This window comes from Orcinus orca, chromosome 4, assembly GCF_937001465.1.
Source record: "Orcinus orca chromosome 4, mOrcOrc1.1, whole genome shotgun sequence".
Taxonomy (NCBI): domain Eukaryota; kingdom Metazoa; phylum Chordata; class Mammalia; order Artiodactyla; family Delphinidae; genus Orcinus; species Orcinus orca.
Genome location: NC_064562.1, coordinates 134,548,589 through 134,572,748, shown reverse-complemented (window position 1 = coordinate 134,572,748; position 24,160 = coordinate 134,548,589). Strand labels below are relative to the sequence as shown.

Sequence of the window (24,160 nt, the reverse complement as noted above, 5' to 3'; positions counted from 1 at the left end):
TCCAGGTGATTCTGATGCTCCCTGAAGTTCGAGCCTTATTGATGGAGCATATATTTGACTGAAGCAGACTCTAGAGAAAGGCTATGTATCTGTTTTCCACTCATGGTTGGCTAGGTGGAAGGATCTCTAACACCAAAGCCTTCTCAAGTAACAATGAGAGTTGAATAACATAAGCACCATCATGGAGAAAAGATGGAGATTCTGAAAAAAAAAAAATGCATATATGAAGAAAGTTACTCAGTGATGAAGGTAGCATTAAAAATGAAATTCTACCTTATGAGTGCACTTGAGATGACTGTAGGAATTGTAGAGAAATTCATGTGGTGTGGCAACTCTCAGGTCAACAGTGTGCTTATCTTATAACACAGGCTCTTCAGGATGCCTTGAAAATGGAGTGTTCTTCATCTCCTGAGGACTGTTTGCGGAAGTCTGAAATGGAGTGCAGCCATGAGGAGATGAGAACAGAAATGGAAGTTCTCAAACAGCAGGTGAGAAGTTGAAAGTGGAGCGGTCACGTGGAGAACTTAGGGCCCATTGTTCATGCTGCTTTAGCCATTTCCGGAAGTCCTCCTATTCAAAACATGTCAAAGGTTTTTGCATGTATTTTAATTAGAATTACCTAATTTCAAAGCTTTATGGGAAAATATAGATCAGCTAGTCCAACTCTAGAGAAAAAAAAGAGAAAAATAAAAAAGAGAAAATTGAGTTTCAGATGGATTAAGTGGCTCGCCCAAGATTATACACTTAAAAAGGGGGCATGCTAATTAACCTTTTAGTGAAATTCTATTAGCACTGGGTCTAGAGGGTTTCATGTAGACATGATTTATTTTGAAGACACTATTAACCCAAACTCTGGACCTTTTCAGAAAATGGTAGCAGCCGGGCTATTATTCTGTAGCTGCAGGCCTCTGGGCTTTTGAACAATGAGGGCAGTTTTAAAGGGAATACTCTGCACTGGTCATAGTCACTGAAGAGCCAGGTCTGTTCATCTGTCCCTGCATACAGATGGCACTACCTAGGAATTTCCTGATGTACAATGGTTTCCTCCTCCTAACTCACCCAGCTTCACTCACTGTTTCCAAGTGCACAGCAAGAGTAAAGGATGCTCTCTCTAAGCTCCTGCATGCACCAGCAGCACAGGGCTGTGGGGATATAGCACTGCCTAAACTACTTGAGGCTAATTTTAGCTCACCCAGCTGGAGCTGGCTTAGCTGAGGAGCCACCCATGCATATCACATCTCTTTTCCTGTAAGAGGTTAAATAAACTAATATAAGCAAAGGGCTGGAACAGTTCATAGTGATATTGATAAGTACAGGAAATATAGGAATTCCAATCCCAGAAGCACACATTGTCAGAAATATGTTAGCAATGGCAGGGGCAGGGGATAGGGTGACATAGAACAAAGAGCCGGGAAGTATTATTTTCTGATGCCCCTGGGTATGACTTGTTGGCTGTTTTGCTCTGAGCAAGTGCCAATTACTAGGATTCCTGATGCAATACAAGGAAGAATAGAGCAATTGTGATAGTGTTGTTGTTGTTTACTTTATTGTTATTACTTCATAGGAAGTAACCTATCTATAAATCTAAAAAATTCAGAGCATTTGACATAAAGTTGGATTTTCTCTTCTATCAACTCAGTTTGAAATAATCTGCTTCGTTACATTCAGGATCAAATATAGAGCTTGAAAATAGACCCATGGAAAGAATAAGTGCATAATCAGAGTGTTAAAACTGCCAAATTCTCATCCCCTAGAGTACCACTGGCTCTAGCCAGGATTCCTCTGAAAAAGGTACTGCTTACGTTCAGACACCTGAGTCATCTTCAGTGCTCCCGTATAATGTACACCACATGTGAGAGAGTTGCTCTTACACGTGTTTACAGTAAAGGTTTAATTCGTATTTGATACAGACAATGGCAGGTATTCTTCTTCTCATAAACCCCAAGAGTAGACCAGAATCCGTCTCCTTCATTTCTGTATGGCCCTTTTGCTAGCTTTCGGCATTCACATTTTAACTGTGCACATTTCTAATTGGGTACCCACAATCATTACATCACCAAGTGCTGTGTGAAACCCTAAAGGATTTAAATTCACAAAGAAACTGAGCTCGAATCTTGGCCATCTAAGTGCTGAAATCGCTATCAGTGTTGTGTTTGATAAAGAGCGTCCATCTGTTCTAATCAGATGGACTTCTCCCACTTCAGATGCCTCTGGTAATTATTTACAGAGCATTGGTTTAACTGTGTCTGGATTTGAACCTCAGCTCTCAACTAAAAAAAAAAAAACCACCCCAAAACAAAATATCAGACTGGCTGGGTATAGTTCCCTTGCAACCTTCTGGTGAATAAAGCCTTGAAATTAAATATGTCTATCTGCATCTAGATCCATGTAAAATATTTAATTCCCCCCCCTTGCCTATTACATTTTGTTCTATTATTATTGACTTAAAATTGATAATCCTGTAGTTAAAATTTGTTGCACTGTTGCTGATAGTGGTGCAATGTGCATTAACTTTAATAGATGAAATCTAGCTACTAGGTTCCCATGTAAGTCGTAGTTTAAATCTGGTTTTAGAGGAAATCCTTTGCTTCATTTCTTAAGCTTCATTTGTTTTCATAACTCCACATTCTAGTCTCCAAGCCATCAGCTAACACCACGCCAATTAAAACAACAATAATTAAATCTGGTTTGGGGGGGTTTGTTTTGATTACTTTTCTGGAATATTTGGAGTACCTCTTGAGAGGCATTCCACTAGAATGTTACTCTTTTTTATGATATACTCCCACAATTACTTATAAAGGCCAACTCTGGTGAATATCTTTCAATAAACATGCTTTGCTCTCCCACATACATGAGCCTTTCATTTCTATCTTGTGCTAAACTTATAATTTATATTTAGAAACTTTGGCATGTCAGTATTTAGTGGCTTCACTTAGCAGCTATTGTCAGTAAACTGTCTTTCAGAACTTCAAGCAGTATTTATACATCAAAGCCTTGTTTTAGAGATGGATGATTTGCTCCAAAACAGTGAAACTTAACACTGATGGGGTGGGAGGAGCAAGGCTTCATCACAACAATGGAATATGCAATAAAAAATCGGGGAGGGGAATTATTTTCAAAATATCCATGTTATTACTTTACTTATGAATTTCTGATATATGCTCAAGGAGAAAAAAGTTGAGAACTGCCATTATAAACAAAGTGAAAGGTAAAATTATAGTCATATGTATCAAGATAGAGCCCCACCATAAAGAAATATTCATGAAAAGAGGACGGAATGTCTCAGATTGGACAAACCCAGATAGCACCTCTCCGGAACTCATTTAAATGGCTTAAGAGAAAAGGAAGCTAGCAGTAACAGTAAGTTAATATTTCCTAGGTGCAAATATACGAAGAAGACTTCAAAAAGGAGCGATCAGACCGAGAAAGACTTAGTCAAGAAAAAGAGGAGCTACAGCAAATTAATCAAACTTCTCAAACCCAGTTGAACAGGCTGAATTCTCAGGTATAAGTCCAATAATCTTTGCCAGCACGTATGTATTTTATTTTTATTTTCTCATTTAAAAATCTAGACATTTTGGCTTCTGTTAATTGCTGTTGGATTTTTTTTTTCTTTTTTGAGAGATTAGCACCTGGGATGAAATCATTCTTAAACAATCTTGTAAAGAGATGAAAATGACTAGAGATTTCTTTCATCTTAAGTATATTAAGGAGTTTTCCAAGAAATTGGATTCCAAACTCTTTTATAAAATCCAATTCTTTTGATCTTTTTCTCATAATATTTATCTTGGTAGAATGGGAGTTGGAACTACCTAGCACTCAAATTCAAAGCCAAAACCCTCTAGTACAGTGAAGTTGTTTCTAAATTCTTATCATTTTCTTTGAAGGGCTATGTTGGAATGTTCCTGTCTTCTAAAAACATACATACTAAATGTCATTTATATACCTAGTGAAACCAAGAATTTTGTTCAGTGGTTTCCCAGATTTAAAGTAACTGGAGTGCTCTCAAGGAAGCCAGATAATGTTAGCCACTTTATTAGAATAGAATATTAAATGTAAGCATACTAAAATTAGGTGCAATAGAATTTATTAAACATAGACTCGGGAAGTTGCCATGATGGGTAAATATTGATGTTGATGAGGGAAATGTAGTTAACACAAATCTGGCTTAAGAAAAAAACAATGAACCATGAAATTTTTAATTTGCAAAATTATGCAGTGTTTTTCAATAAATAAGGAATTGTTGTGGGACAGGCTGTGACAGCTCTGTAGCTTTAAGATTCTTAGTCTTAGAAGAGATTTTAAACTCTTTGTCATCGCCTTCTTCCTAATACAAAGTAGATTGTGAGTTAAATTTAGTTTCTTCTTTGACATCTTTTTTAAGGATTAACTTTAAATCTCTAGTTTTACATGGAGAATTATTTGGCAGAACCATTTCCTTTCTAAGAAACTGGAAGGAATAAAATAACGGTAAAAATATAATACAACGCTTTTTCTGAAAATAATTCATGCAACATACTTTTACAACAGTGGGTGAGAAAATGTTCTGATCGTTCTTGGTGAGAAAATCACTGTCTCAATTTGTATGCCTTACATGCAAAGCTGCCTTAATTTTTTTGAAGTTGTCACTGCACAAATCATTTTAGTTCCTGCCGTATTTTAATTTTATTCATTCTACTACATTAAATTCAGATTGATGATAAATATTTGTCTAGACTGGCAATGTTCTTGCCTTTATAAAAGCTGTAGTACAGCCAGAAACACACAACCAGATACTTACATTATAGACTATAATTCACAGTAATTTTCATTCCCGTGTTATCTGTAATTTTTGATTGATATCAAAAAATAAATGTATTGTCTAATTACAGTACAGTATAACTGCTTATGAACTAGGGGAGGATCCTAGTGATATGCTAAAACTATCAAAATTTTCTTTATAATGATAATCCAAGCATTTATGCTTCAAAAGTCTCATTTACTCAGGTGAAAGGAAGACAGAATTCACCGGATGTAATAGATGGTTTAACAATCTATGTTAAATGTATTAACAGCAGATTAAATGCCATGTTAGAACAGGCATTACCTTATTTGAGTAGCGTATTACCAGTGGTCCAAACGGACCACTTGACCAAAGGAATTTTTAGGTCAAATCGATCTGCCACTAGTTGCTTACATACCAGAGTTTATTCTTCCTATCACGAAGGACATTTTAAGGCAGTGACTGGTAAAACAGTCAGTGTGGTGAAGTGAAAGATACTTAGGAGATATTTAAGGATAAAAGCCCGATGTTCATGCCTGCTTTGACAATCAGTGAGGACCTTGGGCAAATATTCAACCTTTCTTCTCTTCATCTGTAAAATGACAACGTTGGAGTAGATGATCTCTAAAATGTTTCTTATAACTCTAAAACCTCTGTCTCTAAAAATAGGTTGCTTAACCTCTCTTAGCATTCTCACCTGTAAAATATAGATAATGATACCTACCTCATGACTTCACAAAGTTGTTCTCAGGGTTAAGTGAAAAACAGTCTATGCAGAAACATCTAGTTCAAGTAATGGCTCACAGGTATTTCATAAATAATCTGTTGGAAGGGAGAATTTTTAATAGTTTCATTTAGTTGTATAATTAGCCTGCCACATTCAGTGCCTCATAATCTAATTTTGATGCTTTCTTTCTGCAAGGCATTCTGCTATATGCTGTGAGGGAACTAAAAAATGATCCATTCTATTAAAAGACTCACAAGATAATGAGGGGGACATATATAGTCTGTCCTCATCATTTTTGCAGATTCCATTTTTGTGAATTTGCCTACTCACTAAAATATATTTGTCACCCCAAAATCAATTCTTGTGCCACCTTTAAGGTCACTTGTGAACTTGTACAGAGCAGCAAAATACTTGAGCTTCCTGACACACTTGTTCCCAGTGGAGGTCCAACAGTTGATGCTGTCTTCTTCTTTCAGATCTCATACTGTAAAAAGTGTCCTTTTCATGGTCTATATAGTGCCACATTTTTCACATATTTGTGCTTTTTGGTGGTGATTTCACTTTTTTTTAATAAATTTATTCTATTTTAATTTTGGCTGCGTTGGGTCTTCGTTGCTGCATGCGGGCTTTCTCTAGTTGTGGCGAGCGGGGTCTACTCTTCGGTGTGGTGCACGGGCTTCTCATTGTGGTGGCTTCTCTTGTTGCAGAGCATGTGCTCTAGAGCACAGGCTCAGTAGTTGTGGCCCATGGGCTTAGTTGCTCTGCGGCATGTGGGATCTTCCCGGACCAGGGCTCGAACCCGTGTCTCCTGCATTGGCAGGTGGATTCTTAACCACTGCACCACCAGGGAAGCCCCCGGTGATTTCATTTTTTTAAAATGGCCCCCAAGCATAGTGCTGAAGTGCTGTCCAGTGTTCCTGAGCACAGGAAGGCTGTGATGTGCCTAATGGAGAAAAGGCATGTGTCAGATAAGCTTCATTCAGGGATGAATATAGCGCTATTGGCCATGAGTTCCATGTTAATGGATCTATAATATTTATTAAATGAGGTGTCTTTAAAAGAACACACATAAAACAAAATTATGTATTGATTGATTTACAAAAATGGCATGACCAGAAGCTGGTAGGAAGCTAAGCCTGCATTTCCCTGGGAGAATGGTGCAGTGTTTGCTACTTCAGTATTCACAGTGACTTTATAGAGCATAACTACCATGAATCATGAGAACTGACTGTACATAGTACACATTAGACTATAAAAAGTCATATAGTAAATGTAAAATGCTATCTATATGGGAGGACCAAAGGAGAGAATAATTCTGATAGGTAGGACTTGGAAAGGTATCATACAGTAGGGGACATTTGACCTTGCTTTATAGGGATATAGGGATGACAATAGCATTACTAAAGAGTCCAAAGAAAACCAGCTTTCCCTAGATGTGTCAGATGTTGGGGGAACCCAGCATAGGTGACTCTGCTGCATGAGGTTGGGCCTCAAATAGTGAGAAGCATGAAGTGTAGCAGTGTGCCTTTGAACAAGTTACTCAGCATCTCATGCCTTAGTGACCTCGTCTGTAAAACAGGAATAATAATGTTAAGTATCACATAGGGGTATTGGGAAGATTGAATGTGAGTTATTAAGTGTAAAGCACTTAGATCACTGACTGGCATGTATTAAGTGCATATGCAACTTTTAAAATTTATTGTGGAAGCCTTTGACTGTACAATTGACCAATTCCAGTTACATTCAATAAGCAGTAGAAGCTGTTTCTATATCCATATCTATGTCTATATCTATATTTATAGCTAGAGCTAAATACATCAACCTAAAACTGAGAATTATAATGGCCCCAACAAATTGGAATAACAATTTTAAACTATCCAACTTTCCAAACTTCATTTGGGAATTTCAAGATAGAACCAGTGCCTGTCTGAAAAATCCCAAACTCAGCTATTTTCGTTGGCATGACTGTTATCAGTGCTTCACCCCCTTGATTTCTGAGTAGATCACTGCCCTCTGGGCCAAGAGTAGCTTTAGAACATTTGAGCTCTTTCTGATATACAAATGCCTTTGTTTTGTCCACAGATAAAAGCTGGTCAGATGGAGAAAGAAAAACTAGAAAGGCAATTAAAACAGGTATGTTGATCCTTACTGAAATTCACCAGCCCTCTTGTCGTGTTTTTTTTTTTTTTTTTTTTTTTTTTTTTTTTTTTGCGGTACGCGAGCCTCTCACTGTTGTGACCTCTCCCGTTGCGGAGCACAGGCTCTGGACGCGCAGGTTCAGCGGCCATGGCTCACGGGGCCCAGCCGCTCCGCGGCATGTGGGATCCTCCCGGACCGGGGCACGAACCCGTGTCCCCTGCATCGGCAGGTGGACTCTCAACCACTGTGCCACCAGGGAAGCCCAACCTCTTGTCGTGTTTGAAATTCCAACTTTAAGTTTTACACATTTATTCCCAAATACAGCAGGTCCTCATGGTCCCAATTGAAGGCATTTTCAAACTCTGGTGCAGATGGCCTAGGACAACTCATGCTTTTCATTGTCAACTAAAATGTCAGTGGAGAGTTAATGCTTAGGTACCACCAAGGCCTCTCAACCCTAACACTCATGAAAAGCACATGTTACAGAACACGTTTTTACAGTAGCACAAGCTTCAGTGTGTGTTCATGCAAACAGAGATTTCTTCATAGACTCACAAACACCTGGGAAATACATTTCCTTGGTATTTCTTGCAGTTGCTTCCACAACAGTGGAAAACTACGTCAAAGACTTGTGCCTTCTTTTGAGAAAGTAGAGTATCTTCTTGGGTATTGGAGCATTCTAGTCCATTGGTTCGCTAGTAGCCTTAAGGAATGAATATTGTTTCTCTTAATTCCTAATTTCCTCTCTGGACTTTAGTTATGTCATCAGTGTCTCTGGCTGCAGTTGAAGAAAATTTATTTTATGGCTTAAAGGCTGGTTCTTCTTAAGCAAGGACTCTGTGAAGATAACTCAGAGATACAAAGTTAACTCTACATACATTTTCAAGTGTTTCTAATTTCTTCAACATGGAAAAGTAGCTACAGCTTCACCTTCAGTAAAATTTGGCCCGTGAGCTTCATCTGTATCAGTCCAGAGTCTGCACTGATGGGCCTCCTATCTTGAATTAGTATTATGCCAGACTTAGGCTAAACCTTAAGATTTTAACCAAACTTTGTGGTTGTATAAAACAAGTGTCGGTGTGATTCCCCAATTTCACCCACTTCCCATGAACCAACAGCATTGTTCTCCTCAGATGTATTTCCTAACCAGTAACTATGGCTGGAATTTCCACCTACGGGATCCATGCCTACCGACAGGCCCTGGGGCTGTGCAGGATCTACAGAAGTACCCAGTAAGTAAGAGCTCTCATTGCAACAAATAAGTGCTTATATCTCTAACAAGTGCTAATATTCTCTTTTGGTAGAAATGATGTCTGTCTCAGGAATTTTGGCACATAATACTGTCTACATAAAGAGCCTCTATTTATCTCAGCCTCTAATTTGCAGAGTTACAGTGGTCTATGTACATTATAATTATCTTTGGGTCACTGTATCCATAGGACGTATAGATAGGAATACATTAACTGAAAGGTATCGAATTGAGCTAAAATTCCAGGAACAAACATATAACACTTTATATGGGTCATTTTTAATGGCATACCTGACTCTACCGAAAAGACATTTCCGTGTATAAAGAAAAGCAAAGTGAATATAGCAAAACAGTCTGGGTGATACCTTTTTCAGTTGTAGACTTATATTCAACTACTATGAATATTGCTACATCTGTGCAAAATAGTTTTGGACATTTTCCAGTTGAAAGCATCTTCTTAAAGGATCCAAGAAAAAGTGACCCACTTAAGTTGCTCTCTATGGCTGTCTACCCAAGCAAAATGAAGTGAGCAGTGGAGCCGTTAGTTGTGAGTGAAATTGCTTTGGACAGTCAACCTGAATAAGTCAGACCCAGAGCACCCTCCCTTTCCTTCTCAATAACAGTGTTCCACCCACCATCCCCCATGGTCTGGAAGTTTGTCTCTGCTCTCTATTTTTGCCTACATAGACAGAATCTTCATACAGGAAATAAATCATGCATTTTTCTGCATTTTGGATTGGCTCAGACAACCTTCTCCCCCTTAGTTATTATTAACTGTGTTTCTAATTAGGCAAAGAATCTGAGATTTTAAATCCTAGCAGGATTTTCCTAGCAGGACACTTAAGGAGTACATAGTTCTCTAAGTTGCCTGAAACTTCTCACACTTTTGTATTTGAGTGTGACTCAGAAGCCCTTTTCCCAAGGGAAAAGATAATGACTCTTTGGGTGGTGGAAGGAAGGATGTCAGAATTTAATGAGCATCTCTTAGTTGACCCTGGTGTGACACAGCATACAGCTGAGAATTTGGTTCTTTTTGTGTTGTTGTTGGTTGCTTCTTCTGTCTGCTCTCCCTCCTCCATTTTCTTTTTTCTTTACCCGTTTGCTTACTTTTTACTTTTCACTAGAAACATTTCTGGGAATCTCCAAACACAGCTATCATTCTGTATTTTTTTCAGAATGTAGAAGGAAATTAATATTGTGGGAAACAAAGAGATAGAAATTTACTAAGGAATTTAGTTGTCTGCAGGTTAGGGAATTGGGGGAAATACTCTCGTGGAAGGTTAACTATAAATCCAAGGACTCATTCAAGTTTGCCTACAAGTAAAAATGACTGTTTTCTTCAAATCTTCGTTTGTGGAAAAAAGGCAGAAGTTCACCTACTATAAAAGCTCATCAAACCTTTTCTATCAATTACAAAAGATAAGGCAGTCCAGATCACTTAAAATTATCACCAAATAAACGTCTGTATTTGAAACAAGATTCCACGCCATGTAACGACTACATTTTCAATCAGTATTCACTTAAACAAAATCTCAGTATAAGGAGAGAAATTACAGAAACTCCCAGAGTTCATTTTAAAAGAATATTTCATGTCTCATGCTTATTTCTAAGCCTGAATTAAAGCACATGCGATAGTGTTTGTAAAATTATGGTATATTCACCTTCTTTTGGCAACTGTCCTGGAATATAAAACTGAGGCTCACGTCACTTATCCTATGTGTTATTTGAGACATCTAAAAATAAACGAGGAGATGAAAAACGGAGGTGAGCTCATTTCCTCTTCTAGCTTTTTGTGGACCAAAAAGAGCCAGGAGCCTAGGTGTCTGAGTGAGGGTAAAGTGGGGTCAGGCAGTACCGAATGCAGCATTTCTTAGCATCTTAGATAATTGAACTCTTAGGCTACTTTCAGTGGTCTGGCAGCCCTGTAAAATGCCCCCTATTGGCTCGTTGTTAGAGAAAATTCTCCTGAGTTATTTTCAGGTGGTAATTGGATAATAGAACAAAGGGCCTGTCTTCTCTGGGTCTTGGGGAGAAGGTAGAGGAAGCAGGAACAAGCATCTGGAGCAGGAAGACAGACCAACCTCCTTGGCAGGGAAAGCTGAGATTCCTCTGTTCTAAGTGGTTAAATACAAAGATTCTGGCCTTGGAACTGTATTTTGAAATTCAGGTCTATAGTTTATGATTTATTTCATGCAATTTGTTTAACAGGTTTCCTGATGTTCAATGTCTAGCTGTTCTTAATTGGTGTAAATCTAGGGAAAAAAATCCCAAGAGAAAAATCCAAGTCTGCCCTCTCTTCTCACTGACTTTCTAGTCTAAACTAAGCAATTTAGAATAGTTTCTGCAGAGGAACAGTACAAAGGGAAAGATTTTCACTCCTTTACCATCCTGAGCCTCTATAAGCCATGTCCTCATGTAATGGCTTAGATTTCTTCCTTGAGCCACCAGAAAACATTAAACTTGTACACTGTTGTCTTGGTCTTCCTGTTGCCTCCTGTGCGAGGGTTTTATAAAGAGTATTGTTGATGATAAATTCTTTTGTTTTATTTACGGGCTATAGTAAGTTTTACAAAAGTCTTTATACTTCTGCACATATCCAAAACACATCTGGTTTAAAAAAAAAAAAAAGCCACAATCGCAAAGTAGTAGACATTCTGGCTGAACACAGAGTGGATTTAGGAGGGGGGTAGGGAGATGGTAATAGTGATGAGGGAGATAAGAGGGGTGAGCAAGATTGGCCACAGGTCTGGATAGAAACCCCTTTTGTGTTGCCTGCATAACAAAAGCCACATAGGGTAGTTATATTTGTAACACACCACTATGTTTGGTTTGAAGCCCACGTTGCTATAATAATGTTTTATTGTTCCACACAGCCAGACTGTCAGTGGTATGCTCCCGACCTGTTTCCGCCAGATGTGCAGGACAAGGCGAATGGTAAGACCGCAGCTGTATTGAGCATTCTTTCATGTTTACATTTTAATGGGCTCTTTTGGGGATGTTTACTCGACATACATTCACTCATACTCGGGGAGGACCCACTATAAAGTTGAGTTGCATACACAACTCTAATGTGATGCACCTGGGGTTAAATTGAACTTTAGAAAAAGAAAATGTTCGAATGCAGAAATGCATGGATCTCAGTTCTGGCATCTGTTCCTATTCCATCTCAGAGTCAGTATTCCATCCGGGGTTAGAAATGAGAACTTCCAGCAGAGCTGCATTATAACAACAACAACAAAGTTCTGTGATTCTGCTGCAAAAGACAGATGCACATCCACTATTCCAGGTTGAGTTTGCTAGACAGATGTTTTAAATGTCACTGGCAGACAGACAGAGGAAACCAAAGGCTCAGAGCTGTGTTCCCTAATGACTAAGTGTCAGGCTCCAAGTTTAGGCCAGAGTTGCCCACAACGCCCACTTCTAAGTATGCTGAGAAAAATGGAAAAGTCACCTACCAAGTACTCACAACTAAGAGTACTCTTTTACCTTATTTTTCTTTGGTTTACCATTCTCTTCTTTCCTTCCAGCATAAGCTATACTTTCTACTGCTTGTTTCTCTGGTCTCATGAGGCCACCCAGGAGTGGGCTGAATAAACTGGGCTATAATTATAATCCCTCTTCTGTTTTCATCACATATAATCAGAAGTCAGCAATGTCTGCTGCATGTTTAACATTCCATATGACACATACCTGTGACTCTAAGTTGTTAATTTCCAGAGATTGGAATCTATCTACAAAAGCTGAAGAGGAGCCATGTTCCAATTTCAGGCCATACTTGGAATGTTATCTCATTTAGTTCAGATCTGAGGTCACAGAATTCTAGTGTTTAGTACAAGGAATCCATTTTGGAGTGGAAGTAGAGAGCCGGGGATACCATATATAATTTTCCAGTTGGGAACTTCACAAGTCCAAGGACTTTTCATGGTAGTCTGCGTAAATGGAGCCTCCTACAGTTGTGCAGCACACAACCTGGACAGCTGTACACAGCAGCACTGAGAGTGGCAAAGGCCATAGCTCACAGTAGCATTATGGAGAAGAAAGATAAAAAGTGAGAACTCGGGCTTCCCTGGTGGCGCAGTGGTTGAGAGTCCACCTGACGATGCAGGGGACACGGGTTCATGCCCCAGTCCGGGAAGATCCCACATGCCGTGGAGAGGCTGGGCCCGTGAGCCATGGCCGCTGAGCCTGCGCATCTGGAGCCTGTGCCCCTCAACGGGAGAGGCCACAACAGTGAAAGGCCCGTGTACCGCAAAAAAAAAAAAAAAAAAAGTGAGAACTCTATAATAAAATGTCTAGGTATTTATCAGAAAACTGTAGGACTTTCTTTTTTCTTTTCTTTCTACTACTAATATAACCATTGGTTTTAATGAAGTTCTTGGGTTCCAGTCATAAAGGAGAGCTTTTAATAGAAAGACATACTATTAACCATAATGATTGTTGCATAATGTCTGTGTTTCTGAAATACATTAGCTGAGTTGCCATCCAATTATAGTTTCCCATTTTATATTATATTGGTCTGGAATGAATATTAAAGATATTTTCTCCTGAGTTGGAGTTTAATCACTAGAAAATACAATTATGCAGTAGAGAATTCGATAATATCATAAAGCCATTTATATATCACTATAGTATTCGTCCTGGACCAAAGTAATAGAAACTAACGACTATATAAAATAGGACTGAATTGTGATGATCTTCAAAAACTAAATAACATGCAAAAATATAATTTTATAGTCAGTGTGTGAGACCTACTGATTTTTGTCTACTTGGGAAGAAATATAAGAGCTCTGTGATGTATAAACATGTTGTGTGACAGGGTCTACAGATATAAAGCAAGTTTTATTATTATACCATTTTACAGATGAGGAAACTGAGGCTTGGAGAATTTAAGTAGCATGCCTAAATCACAAAGTTAGGAAGATTTAACCCTGGGATTAGATTCCAGGTATATAACACCTCAAAACCTGTGCTTGAATCATATCCTGTAGGGCCCTTGAAAAGCTACCTCTCTTACTATATTAAAACTCTCTAAAATGGTAGATATAAAAATGACAATGGGGGTCTTAACTTGGATAATTATAGGTCTAGTATCTAACCCTCAATAATCTCTTCTTCCTAAGAACTCATAGCATATATTATCTGTGCTTCTCATTTGACACTTAGAATATCACAGGTAAAAGACACAGTACTATGTAAGAATCAGTGCATAATAAATGTGTTATGAGGTAAATCTTGCTTGGGCAGTCCTGGTGGAAACTGAAGGGTTATATTACCATTTGAAACCTGTCCTCCGTACCAGCGCTGCTCTGCAGCTGACTGTGGCTTGTCTACAGGGAAGAGGGCTGATCATGACTAGGGGACTATTATAGAAAGAAACCTCCTTACTTTAAAATCTACCTGCTTGGAATTCCTGTTGCCCCTTTTCTAGCTTCCAAAGCTGATGCTGTTTCAAAGCTCAAGCCAGGTCATGACACTTGGCAGAAGCTCTGAAATCACCCTTGTCACAAACATCCCACGTGCCATTATTTAATTTCGGTAGTGAATCTTGTTATTTTTTGTTTTATTTAATTGGAAAGCTCCTTTTGCTTTGTCGATCCAACACAATTGCTCAGAGTTCTTAAAAATAATTGTGTAGTATTGATTGTTAAAAAAATATGGGTTTAAAGAGCTTTTATTATAAAGATATTTTTATTGTCTCATCATGTGACCAATACATTTATTCTCCACTATTCAAGAATATACTGCTAGTCAATATAGCCTGTGTTTTGGACTAGAAATACCAAAATGCAAGCAATGGAAAGAAAAATGAGTGGAAAAATTAGACTCTGTTTCTGATAATCTATAAACAAGCTATTTCTGAAAACTGCTATACGTTTTATTCATATAATACTTAAAATATTTTATTTATATTTAAATAAAAAGGATCCTTTTTAAAATGTGGATATTTAAATTAATATTAATTAGTACATATGCTTCCTAGATTGTCCTAGTTCTCGGTTTTTATTAATTTTCTATTACTCCTGACAAATTTATTTTTCTGACCCCAATATATGTAGGATATTTTTATCTTAGTATCTTCCTTTATAATTATTCCTCTTATTATAATTTAACCTGAAATAGTGGCTCCAATGTCTACACATAGAGTGGCAGCCTTGTGATTTTTAAAAGGGACAGTGGGTACAAAGTGGGTGACTAAACGTCTATGCTACCGCTAGAGCCTCCTCTGACATTCCCAGGGTCTGCGACAAGAACACAAGGAAAGCTGCATACTTTATTTGTAAATATTTAAACATTATGGATCAGGCTTAGAAGCTATTAAAGTATAGTCTATCCTCCTATTGATAAATATAACTGGAAGGCCAGCGTCAAATTTAGAACACTCAGATTCCAACCAGTTCTGTGCCAGAAAGCAGTGGCACAGGAAGACCTGAGCCATGGCCCACCCCCTTCCCTCCCACCTACCCACTGGGAGGGGTCTTGAGTGTGAAGTTGAGGACAGCCAGCAGGCACATCCCAACTTCATATACCCCTCACTACCCTACAAACGGCACCCCTTGGCTTCGGGCCTGGGGAAGAAGACCACATGGGGCCTGGAAGCAGCCCCGGGGTCACCTGGCAAAGAATCTGGGGGTCTGCTTGTGGGTGCCAGGAGCTTGTTCTAAAGGAAGGTAGGCCCACATGATGAGAGGGAGTCTGGCCGGAGGAGGGCCAGAGCAGGGTCCTCTGAAGAGTGGGGACCCAGTGAAGGGCTCCCTGGCCGAGGATTAAGGTCAGTTGGTACTGAGTACAACATGGAACAGTCTTCAGGTCAACTGATTTCCAGCCTTGCTCTCAGCCACTGTCTGTGGTTATTTTAGAGTGCTTTGGGGACACACTGAAAATCAAATCTTCTTTCAGAACCTCAAGATTTGAATAAAGGTTTTCAAGGCTTTGAGACTTTCCTAGCTTTCTCTCTGCATAGCATTAAATAATGGCATTTTTCTACATGATGTAGAAAATGCAACAACTCCATGATGTCCCCAGATGTCAACGGGTTACAGTTTCTGTTTAAACATGTGATTTTACAAAGAACTTTTAATCTCATTTTATCTGTTATCAGAATGAGATGCAAAATGACTTCCATGTTTCCAGAACAATTACGGCACAGCAGAGTTAGTATAACCTTGAAAGCATGTTGTTTGTTTCCTCCTTTTTGAAATGTCAAAAGGCTATGTTTTCTGACTCTATTGTATGCCAATCACTTCTGTACCTTCCAAAATTTTCATATGGTATAGAGCTGAACTTTGTCTAATGAGCTGGACCTCAATTCTTACATATTTGGAATGGCATGAAATGTAGGCACGCAAGATTGTGTTGTGAGCAAACATTATTTCTTTACAATATAGAAGATCAAAGCCCAACCATTATAATTGGCCTTTACCGATGTCTAATAATAAAGAATTAATTGAATACTGCCTGAATTCATTTCCTAGAGCTACCATAACAAAGTACCACAAACTAGGGGGCTGAAAACAGCAAAAATTGATGCTCTCACGGCTCTGGAGGCTGGAAGTCTGAAATCAAGGTGTTGGGACGGTCGTGCTGCCTTCAGAGCCTGTAGGGGAGGGTCCTTCCTTGCCTCTTTCAGCCTCTAGTAGTCCCAGATGTTCCTTGGCTGCGGTAGCATAAGGCCAATCTCTGCCTCTCTCTTCACGTGGCTATCTTCCCTCTGTGTCTGTGTCTAAATTTTCCTCTTCTTATAAGGACACCAGTCATATTGGATTAGGCTAATCCAGTGTAACCTCATATTAACCTGATTATGTCTGCAAAGCCCCTATTCCCAAATAAGGACACGTTCACAGGTACCAGGGGCAAGGACTTAAACATATCTTTTGGGGGGGACACGGTTCCCCCAATAACACTAACTGTATGCCAGAAACTATTTTAGGGGCCTTCTATTTATTATCTCGTCAAAACCTTACAGCAGCCATGTGAAACGAGGACTGCCGTTGTCCCTGTTTTGTAAATGTGAAAACTGAGAAGCAGAGAGATCATGTAACTTGTCCAACCCCACGTGGTTGGACATGGCTGGTTATTGGCTGGGACACAGACAAGCTCACACAGTCTAGCCCACATTGTAACCACTAAGCAATGTGGACCACCCCATCTGCATTAAGTAAAATGTAATAGTGTCATACTTTGCATTTATTCTATTTAAATAAATTCTAATGGTCCTGTCCTGAAAACCAGAATCTTTATGTCTCAGGGTGTGTCTTTTTTTTTTTTTTTTTTTGCGGTACACGGGCCTCTCACCGCTGTGGCCTCTCCCGTTGCGGAGCACAGGCTCCGGACGCACAGGCTCAACGGCCATGGCTCACGGGCTCAGCCGCTCAGCGGCAGGCGGGATCCTCCCGGACCGGGACACGTGTCCCCTGCATCGGCAGGCGGATTCCCAACCGCTGCGCCACCAGGGAAGCCCCCAGGGTGTGTCTTTTTATAACTGTCTTTATTTAAACATTACAGGTAATTTTACCTTGGTAAATGGCTTGGATTCGTTGGACTTTTTCCAGTTCCTAATAGTATGAAGAGATAAAGGGACCAGTGTAAATAGTAAAAAGTACTTAAGAAATGTAAGAAACAGAAGAAACTTAAATACCGTACTTTGTATAATTTTCAATACAGATGGATAAAATATTACAATATTTTTCTTTTATCAAATACATTACTGTCTTAATAAAGGAAATTAATTGAAACTTAGAGGCAGATAATTTTATGCCTATTTCTAGATTGTTTGAAAAGAATTACAGGAGAAATGCCACCTCACCTTTAATGCTCTTAAGGTCAGCTTATCAGTAAACTAAATGATTTTGCTAAAAGAATAATAAAGTGCAAAAGTATATTTACATGTACAGGAACATATGAAAATACAGATGGTAAATATATTCCTAGTCAAACACTGATTTTATAAGCAAAGACTAAACATTCTATTTAGCATTTTGTATGAATAGATACAGAAGATAGATCGATCGATCCTAGATGAGAAAAATGCACACAATAGGTCTAGACTAGTCGCAATTCCACCAGGTAAATGAAATTGTAGTAATTCTATTAAATGGAAGATAAAAATCCATAGGGAAGGAAAGCAAGGTATATATTTTATTTTTCTGCATCCCAGCTGGGAAGAAAGTCTACTTACCTAGGTTTCCTTACTGTTCATGCCTAAGCGTTCACATTCTAAGAGGTTAGTGGGCACGTTGAGAGCAGAGTCCCCTCAGTCCTTTCAAAACCCCTCTGCGGCGCTGATACCCCCTCCACTCTTAACCACCAACTGTACTTTAGATTCAGCTACTACTTGTTGTAGAGTTGAGACATGGCTTCTGTCACCAAGATCTCTGAGGTCTATTCAGATCACTTTGGCATCAGGCTACTTAACCTGTGCTCCTGTGAACATGGAAACCTACAGTGTAACCAACACCATTAATAGATAATTACTTACCCAATTAGTGGGTAGAGTCCTTCACCAAGCAATAAGGCAAAGCCAATTCTTCCTAGCAGGTGAGGACCCACATTCCCTTGTGGTGTTTCTCTTGTCCTGCCCCCATAACTGCAGAGCCAAGTCTCACAACAGAAGTCTCTAACCAACTTCACTATATAAGGACACTCTGCCTTCCATTCTAGGAACTCAAGACCTGTATTTGCCTTTGTTCAGATTTCCATTCTGCCATGGATTATCTCATGGGCCATAGCTGCTCTCCATCTAAAACTTGTGGGTAGTAGCCCTTGCCTCTATACCTATTTCACAAGAGTGCTGTAAAAACTACACAGGAACTAATTTTTCTTAATGTTTTAAGATACCTAGAGGTAAGCATCATTAATTAATGGATTAATTCTAAACTTCAGGATTGGTTAGACCAGTAGATAATGCTTCTGGATCCAAATTTATGTTCTCACCATATTAGATATCTTTTCTTTTTGGAAATGCAAAAACTTTTTAATCAAATTAAGGAATGCTTCCAGACTTTAAAAAATTATTATAAAGTTACATTCCCATCTAAACACATTTTTACCTATATTGTTATATTTTCTCAGTTTAGTGCATAATCATGTCTAGTCTGTCTTTAAAATACACCAAAAGTTCAGGTATATATTGTAAATGAATTCTTTGCCATAAATTGTAATTCTGTGCCATAAATTGCATGTGATTTCAAAAACGTACACCACAAATATCTTAAGAACGTTATGCGGCTAAGTTCCTGTAGAAACTGTAGCTAACATTTCTGAGAAAGTAAGATACTTACTACGTTTAATATAACTTTCCAAAAAGGCATTAAATATTTTTTTCTTTTTTTATTGAGGTATAGTTGATTTACAATATTATGTAAGTTTCAGGTGTACAACATAGTGATTCACAATTTTTGAAGGTTGTACTCTCCTCATAGTTCATTATAACATATTCATCCATTCATTATAAAATATTGGCTATATTTCCTGTGCTGTACAATAAAGCCTTGTAGCTTATTTATTTTATGCATGGTACTTTGTACCTCTTAATCCCCTGCCCCTTTCTTGTCCCTCTCCGTTCCCTCTCCCCACTGGTAACCACTGGTTTGTTCTCTATATCTGTGAGTCTGTTTCTGTTTTATTATATTCCCTAGTTGGTTGTATTTTTTAGATTCTACATATAAGTGATATCATACAGTATTTATCTTTCTTTGTCTGACTTGTCTCACATAATACCCTACAAGTCCATCTATGTTGTTGCAAGTGGCAAAATTTCATTCTCTTTTATGGCTGAGTAATATTCCGTTATATATGTATTATGTATTATATATATTATATATCTCCATTATACATGTAATGGATATATATAATGCATATAGTATATATTTATATATATATATCCCACATCTTCCTTATCCATTCATCTGTTGATGAACACTGAGGTTGCTTCCATATCTTGGCTATTGTAAACAATGCTGCTATGAACATTGGAGTACATATATCTTTTTGAATTAGTGCTTTTGTTTTCTTCAGATACATACCCAGGAGTGGAATTGCTGGATCGTACGGTAGTTCTATTTTTAGTTTTTTTGACGAAACTCCATACTGTTTTCCACAGTGGCAACACCAATTTACACTCCCACCAACAGTGTCCAAGGGTTACCATTTCTCCACATCCTTGCCAATATTTGTTATTTGTGGTCCTTTTGTTGATAGCCATTCTGGCAGGTGTGAGCTAATATCTCATTGTGGTTTTGATTTTCATTTCTTTGATGATCAATGATGTTGAGCATCTTTTCATGTGCCTATTGGTCAAATGACTGTCTTCTTTGGAAAAATGTCTGTTCAGGCCTTATGCCCATTTTTAATTGGGTTGTTTGTTTGTTTGTTTTGATATTGAGTTGTATGAGCTATTTATATATGTTAGATATTAACCCCTTATCGGTCACATCATTCGCAAGTATTTACTCCCATTCAGTAGCTTGTCTTTTCATTTTGTTTCCAGTAGATATCTTTTTATATAATGGCCGCAGTTCTCAGAAGAATATTTTTTCAACCTGAAAAAGTAACCTTTTATCGTCCTGTTACTAAAATGTTAGTTTAGCATATCTTTGAAATACCAAATGCAGGGCAGCAAGTATAAAACTTTTAACATATACTAAAACGTTATAATGAATCAGGGAAACACCTTATTTCTTGGCATTTATGCGATTTTTTTTCTGTTGCCATGAGTAGACTTCTTTGATTTTGTTTTCCCTATGGCACTTATTTGTGGCATTTTATCCTGGTCTTACTAAAATATTCCAAATTTTTCATATTGGTTTTCATGACACACTCTCACATCGTAAGCACTGTGATCTTTTCTATGGCTTCGGCAAGAACGCACCCTGTATTGTATTTTTAAAGTACTTTATTTGGCAGTTATCTCTCTGTGGGATGAGTACTGAACCAAAGAGTAACACATATGACTCACTTTCATAAGCAAACGCCAGAGCCACCGAAATGACAGCAAGGATGAGAAGTGGTGTATCCTTGTCAGGCACGATCAGGACGAGGCCACAAGTGATTTCACGAAACGGTAAGCATGTGTCAGTCCTGAAAATAATAACCTTCCATTTGCTGCCTCTTGATTTCTCAGTGTAAACTTGTGGGTGCTCATGAATAAAATACTTCTTTTCTCGCCAGCCTCGAAGCTTATGTTAGCCCTAAGCCAGAAGAAGAGAAATGAATTCTTAATTTTCAATCTGAAACATTTTCCTGCTGTTTTTCGTAGGTTTCTCCTCAGAAAAGAAAGCCAATGCGTAGAAGCACACACTGTTGGAGGAGCACACAGGCCGAGGGAGAGCTCGGCTGAGGGCCCTCGTTCCTCCTTTTACTGTGGCTTGTGTCTGCCACACCTGCACATCACCGCCTCCACTACTCATACCTGGTAATGTTTCCCTTTGGCACGGATGGAGGACAAGGCTGTGACAGCTGAGATCCTGATCAAGTCCTAGAGGCCAAAATTATACAACCTATCACAACTTCCAGCTTCCTCGAAATGAGAAAATCCTAATGTGATGGTGATGGCTTTGCTGCGTACATATATACTTAGAGAAGTAGTTCAGAGACACATCGATTTGCAGCTAAATCTGTGTTTTTCTTCCTGTGCATTTGCGTAATTATTAACAAAAAACGTAACTCTGTCTTCTCAAACCAATTAAAACGGAAAACGAATGTATCCAAATTTTATTGCAATTAAATTATACAGTGACATAACAGATGTCTAAAGATTAAGCAGGTTTAAAAGTATTCATCCATTTAATAAGGATTCTACTAGGACCAACTGGAGATCATCTTTGTGAGGAGGTATAAAGCAGGAGTGTGAGATTCATGGATATCTGTACTTCTAGAGGTAACTAAAGAAAACCAGGAGCATCAACTGAAGCTGCAGTCCAATAAACAATCCAGAGATAAGAGCTGAGACTATCTAGCTCCAACTTCCAAAAGTTATTTTGCTTAATTCCAGTTCAATCGTTTTTGTTTTTTCAATTTCTGGAAATACTTGAAGCTTTGTGTAATAGGAAGATGAAAGAGCCTTACTAAGCAGTTAAATGCTTTCAACCTCAATCTTTGACTATTTAATTCTTGATAATTCTTGAGAAAGAATTATCCTTCTCTTACGTTAATTCACTAAAGTTTGTTTTTTCTACAACTGATTAAAGAGACAAATCATTCTTGGCCAATACTTCAGTATAAGTGAATCAGAAAAACAATAGTTGCATCATAACATTTTGGTGTATTTTTTTAAATTTCCATTTCCTTGAATTAGTGAAAAGGTCATTGTAATCCAACTTCTAGTAGTGGATTAAGTTTGCCAACTGAGGTGTGCTCACCAGAATAAAAATTGAACGTATATGTAAGAAGTACCTCTTGGTAGCCTTGTTATAGGTCAATTCAACAGCAGTAAAACATGATTTAATCATACCATTACTATTACTGAAGTCATCCTACTACTAATTAGCAAACGGCCAAACATTGTCAAGATTGTACAAATGCTAACGTATTGGGAGAAAATCCAGTTTAGGCGAGACCTAATTTCATTTCAACTCCCGGTGGGTGACTGCAAATGTGCAAAGAGGACCCCTTGCTCAGAGTACTACTGTAGTTCCAAGAAGACAGGTTTCCACATCCCCGGCCTGCGAGTCAGCCAGTCCCTCTTGTGACCCTCTCCCAGGATCATTTGGGGACATCTCTGTCTCAGCTCATTATAAAGGTCACACCCCTGTGCTGTGGCACTTGCTTCATTATCACACACAGTTTGTAGAAACTGTGTGAGGAATAGCTCTATCCCTTTGAAAAGATAGGAAGTCACACCACACGGTGGTCTCTGTTACTTTGGAAATGTAAGGCCAGGGGCATATTTTAAGTTTTCAAAGGTCATGGAGAATTCAATCTTTGACTTGAAGGTATCACATGAGGAGAAAGATGTATTCACTTTGTCATGGTTGTGATGTGATGTCAGAAGAAAACCTTCCTTGGAGTCTAGTTAGGTCTGGGAGTGAGGCCAGCCTGTAACGCTTACTAGCATAGATTTTTTTTTAACCCCATTTTCCTTATCAACAAAAATAATATTTCAGACTAAATTTCTAATATTATTAAGCATGGACTAACTTCAGATGATTTTCCTTAGTTTATTTATTGAGCTCTATCACCCAGCAAGAGGGATAAAATTATCCCGTTGTTACAGGTGATTAATCCAAGTCCCATGGCAAGAAAATGGCGGAGCCAGGATTCAAAACTGCCTCAGGGCTGGCCGCCCAGTTCTATGCATGCTATAATTCTGCTTCCTAAATTATTCCAGCAAGTTCCACTTGTTTTATGGTTCTTTGGGTCTTCATCAATTTGAAGTTATAAGAGCATACTTCTAGGAGAAAGTATTTCGATAAAAAATACTATATATTTTATAGAATTTATGTTACCCCCGGGTTAAGGGAAGTATCTCATTTAAGCTCCTACATAGAAAAAGGAAAATGTACATTGAACGTTAAAATGCATTAAAGGTAGAAGTGTGGGCCTGATTGGTTGCTTTCATGTATTGATACTTTTTCATGTAGCTCAGACACTTCTAGAATTGAATCTAAAAGACATGTATCTCCCAATTCAATGATTCAATTTAACAATTATTCTTTAAACAGTCACTTATTTTCAAAAATGTCCAGGCAGCTCAAAGCATCTCACACTGATTCTTTGTCTATGCACTAATTTTGGTTGAGTGCATATTTGGAGGGGAGGACAGAGTCATTTAGCAGCCATTATTCTCCCCAACTTGAGGGTCCCTTTGCCCCATTTCATTTCTGTCACTTTCTTCTAATCATCCTGGGCACCTGCAGGATGTTAAATCCTAGGCAGATATAAAATCAGTTGCACTGCTGTTGCCGCCACACTATGATCCTTTTGCTGGCTTAAAATTGCTTAAGCTCCAGGTACAAGCTCAAAAGAAAAGAAAATGTTTGCTCTAATCCTTACTTTTCAATAATTTTAGAAATAGTTTCTCCTGCCTAGTTTCCATCTTATATAACTACCTCTTCACTTTCATCAGTCTTTGCTCCAAGGGAAAAAGGTGTTAGGGGAAACAGTTATACCTCCAGCCTTTGTGATTCCATAGAAAAGGAAAGTTTTACCAGCACACACATGCTATACACACACGCACACACACCAGGCACCTCCACACACACACACACACACACACACACACACACACACACACACCACACACACGCCCCACCTCTGCCTCCCCAGCTTTCCAGGCAGCACTGTGGGA

At 38.5% G+C, this 24,160-nt stretch overlaps 1 protein-coding gene and 1 long non-coding RNA gene across 2 annotated transcripts in view; one reads left to right on the top strand and one right to left on the bottom strand.

The window, feature by feature from the left end:
* TNIP3 (TNFAIP3 interacting protein 3) overlaps positions 1-23,644 on the top strand; it is a 59,462-nt gene extending 35,818 nt beyond the window's left edge. The window contains exons 7-12 of the mRNA XM_033419342.2: positions 369-488; positions 3,380-3,505; positions 7,572-7,622; positions 8,762-8,860; positions 11,751-11,811; positions 21,131-23,644. Coding sequence (XP_033275233.1) covers positions 369-488; positions 3,380-3,505; positions 7,572-7,622; positions 8,762-8,860; positions 11,751-11,811; positions 21,131-21,162 — 489 coding nt within the window. The 3' untranslated portion in view covers positions 21,163-23,644. The remainder of the gene's footprint in view (positions 1-368; positions 489-3,379; positions 3,506-7,571; positions 7,623-8,761; positions 8,861-11,750; positions 11,812-21,130) is intronic.
* Positions 442-12,633, bottom strand: LOC125964337 (uncharacterized). The gene is made up of 3 exons (XR_007477274.1): positions 12,568-12,633; positions 5,487-5,584; positions 442-570 (listed from the first exon to the last, which is right to left on the bottom strand). It is a non-coding gene; the product is annotated as an uncharacterized LOC125964337 (long non-coding RNA).
* Positions 23,645-24,160: the final 516 nt, after the last annotated feature.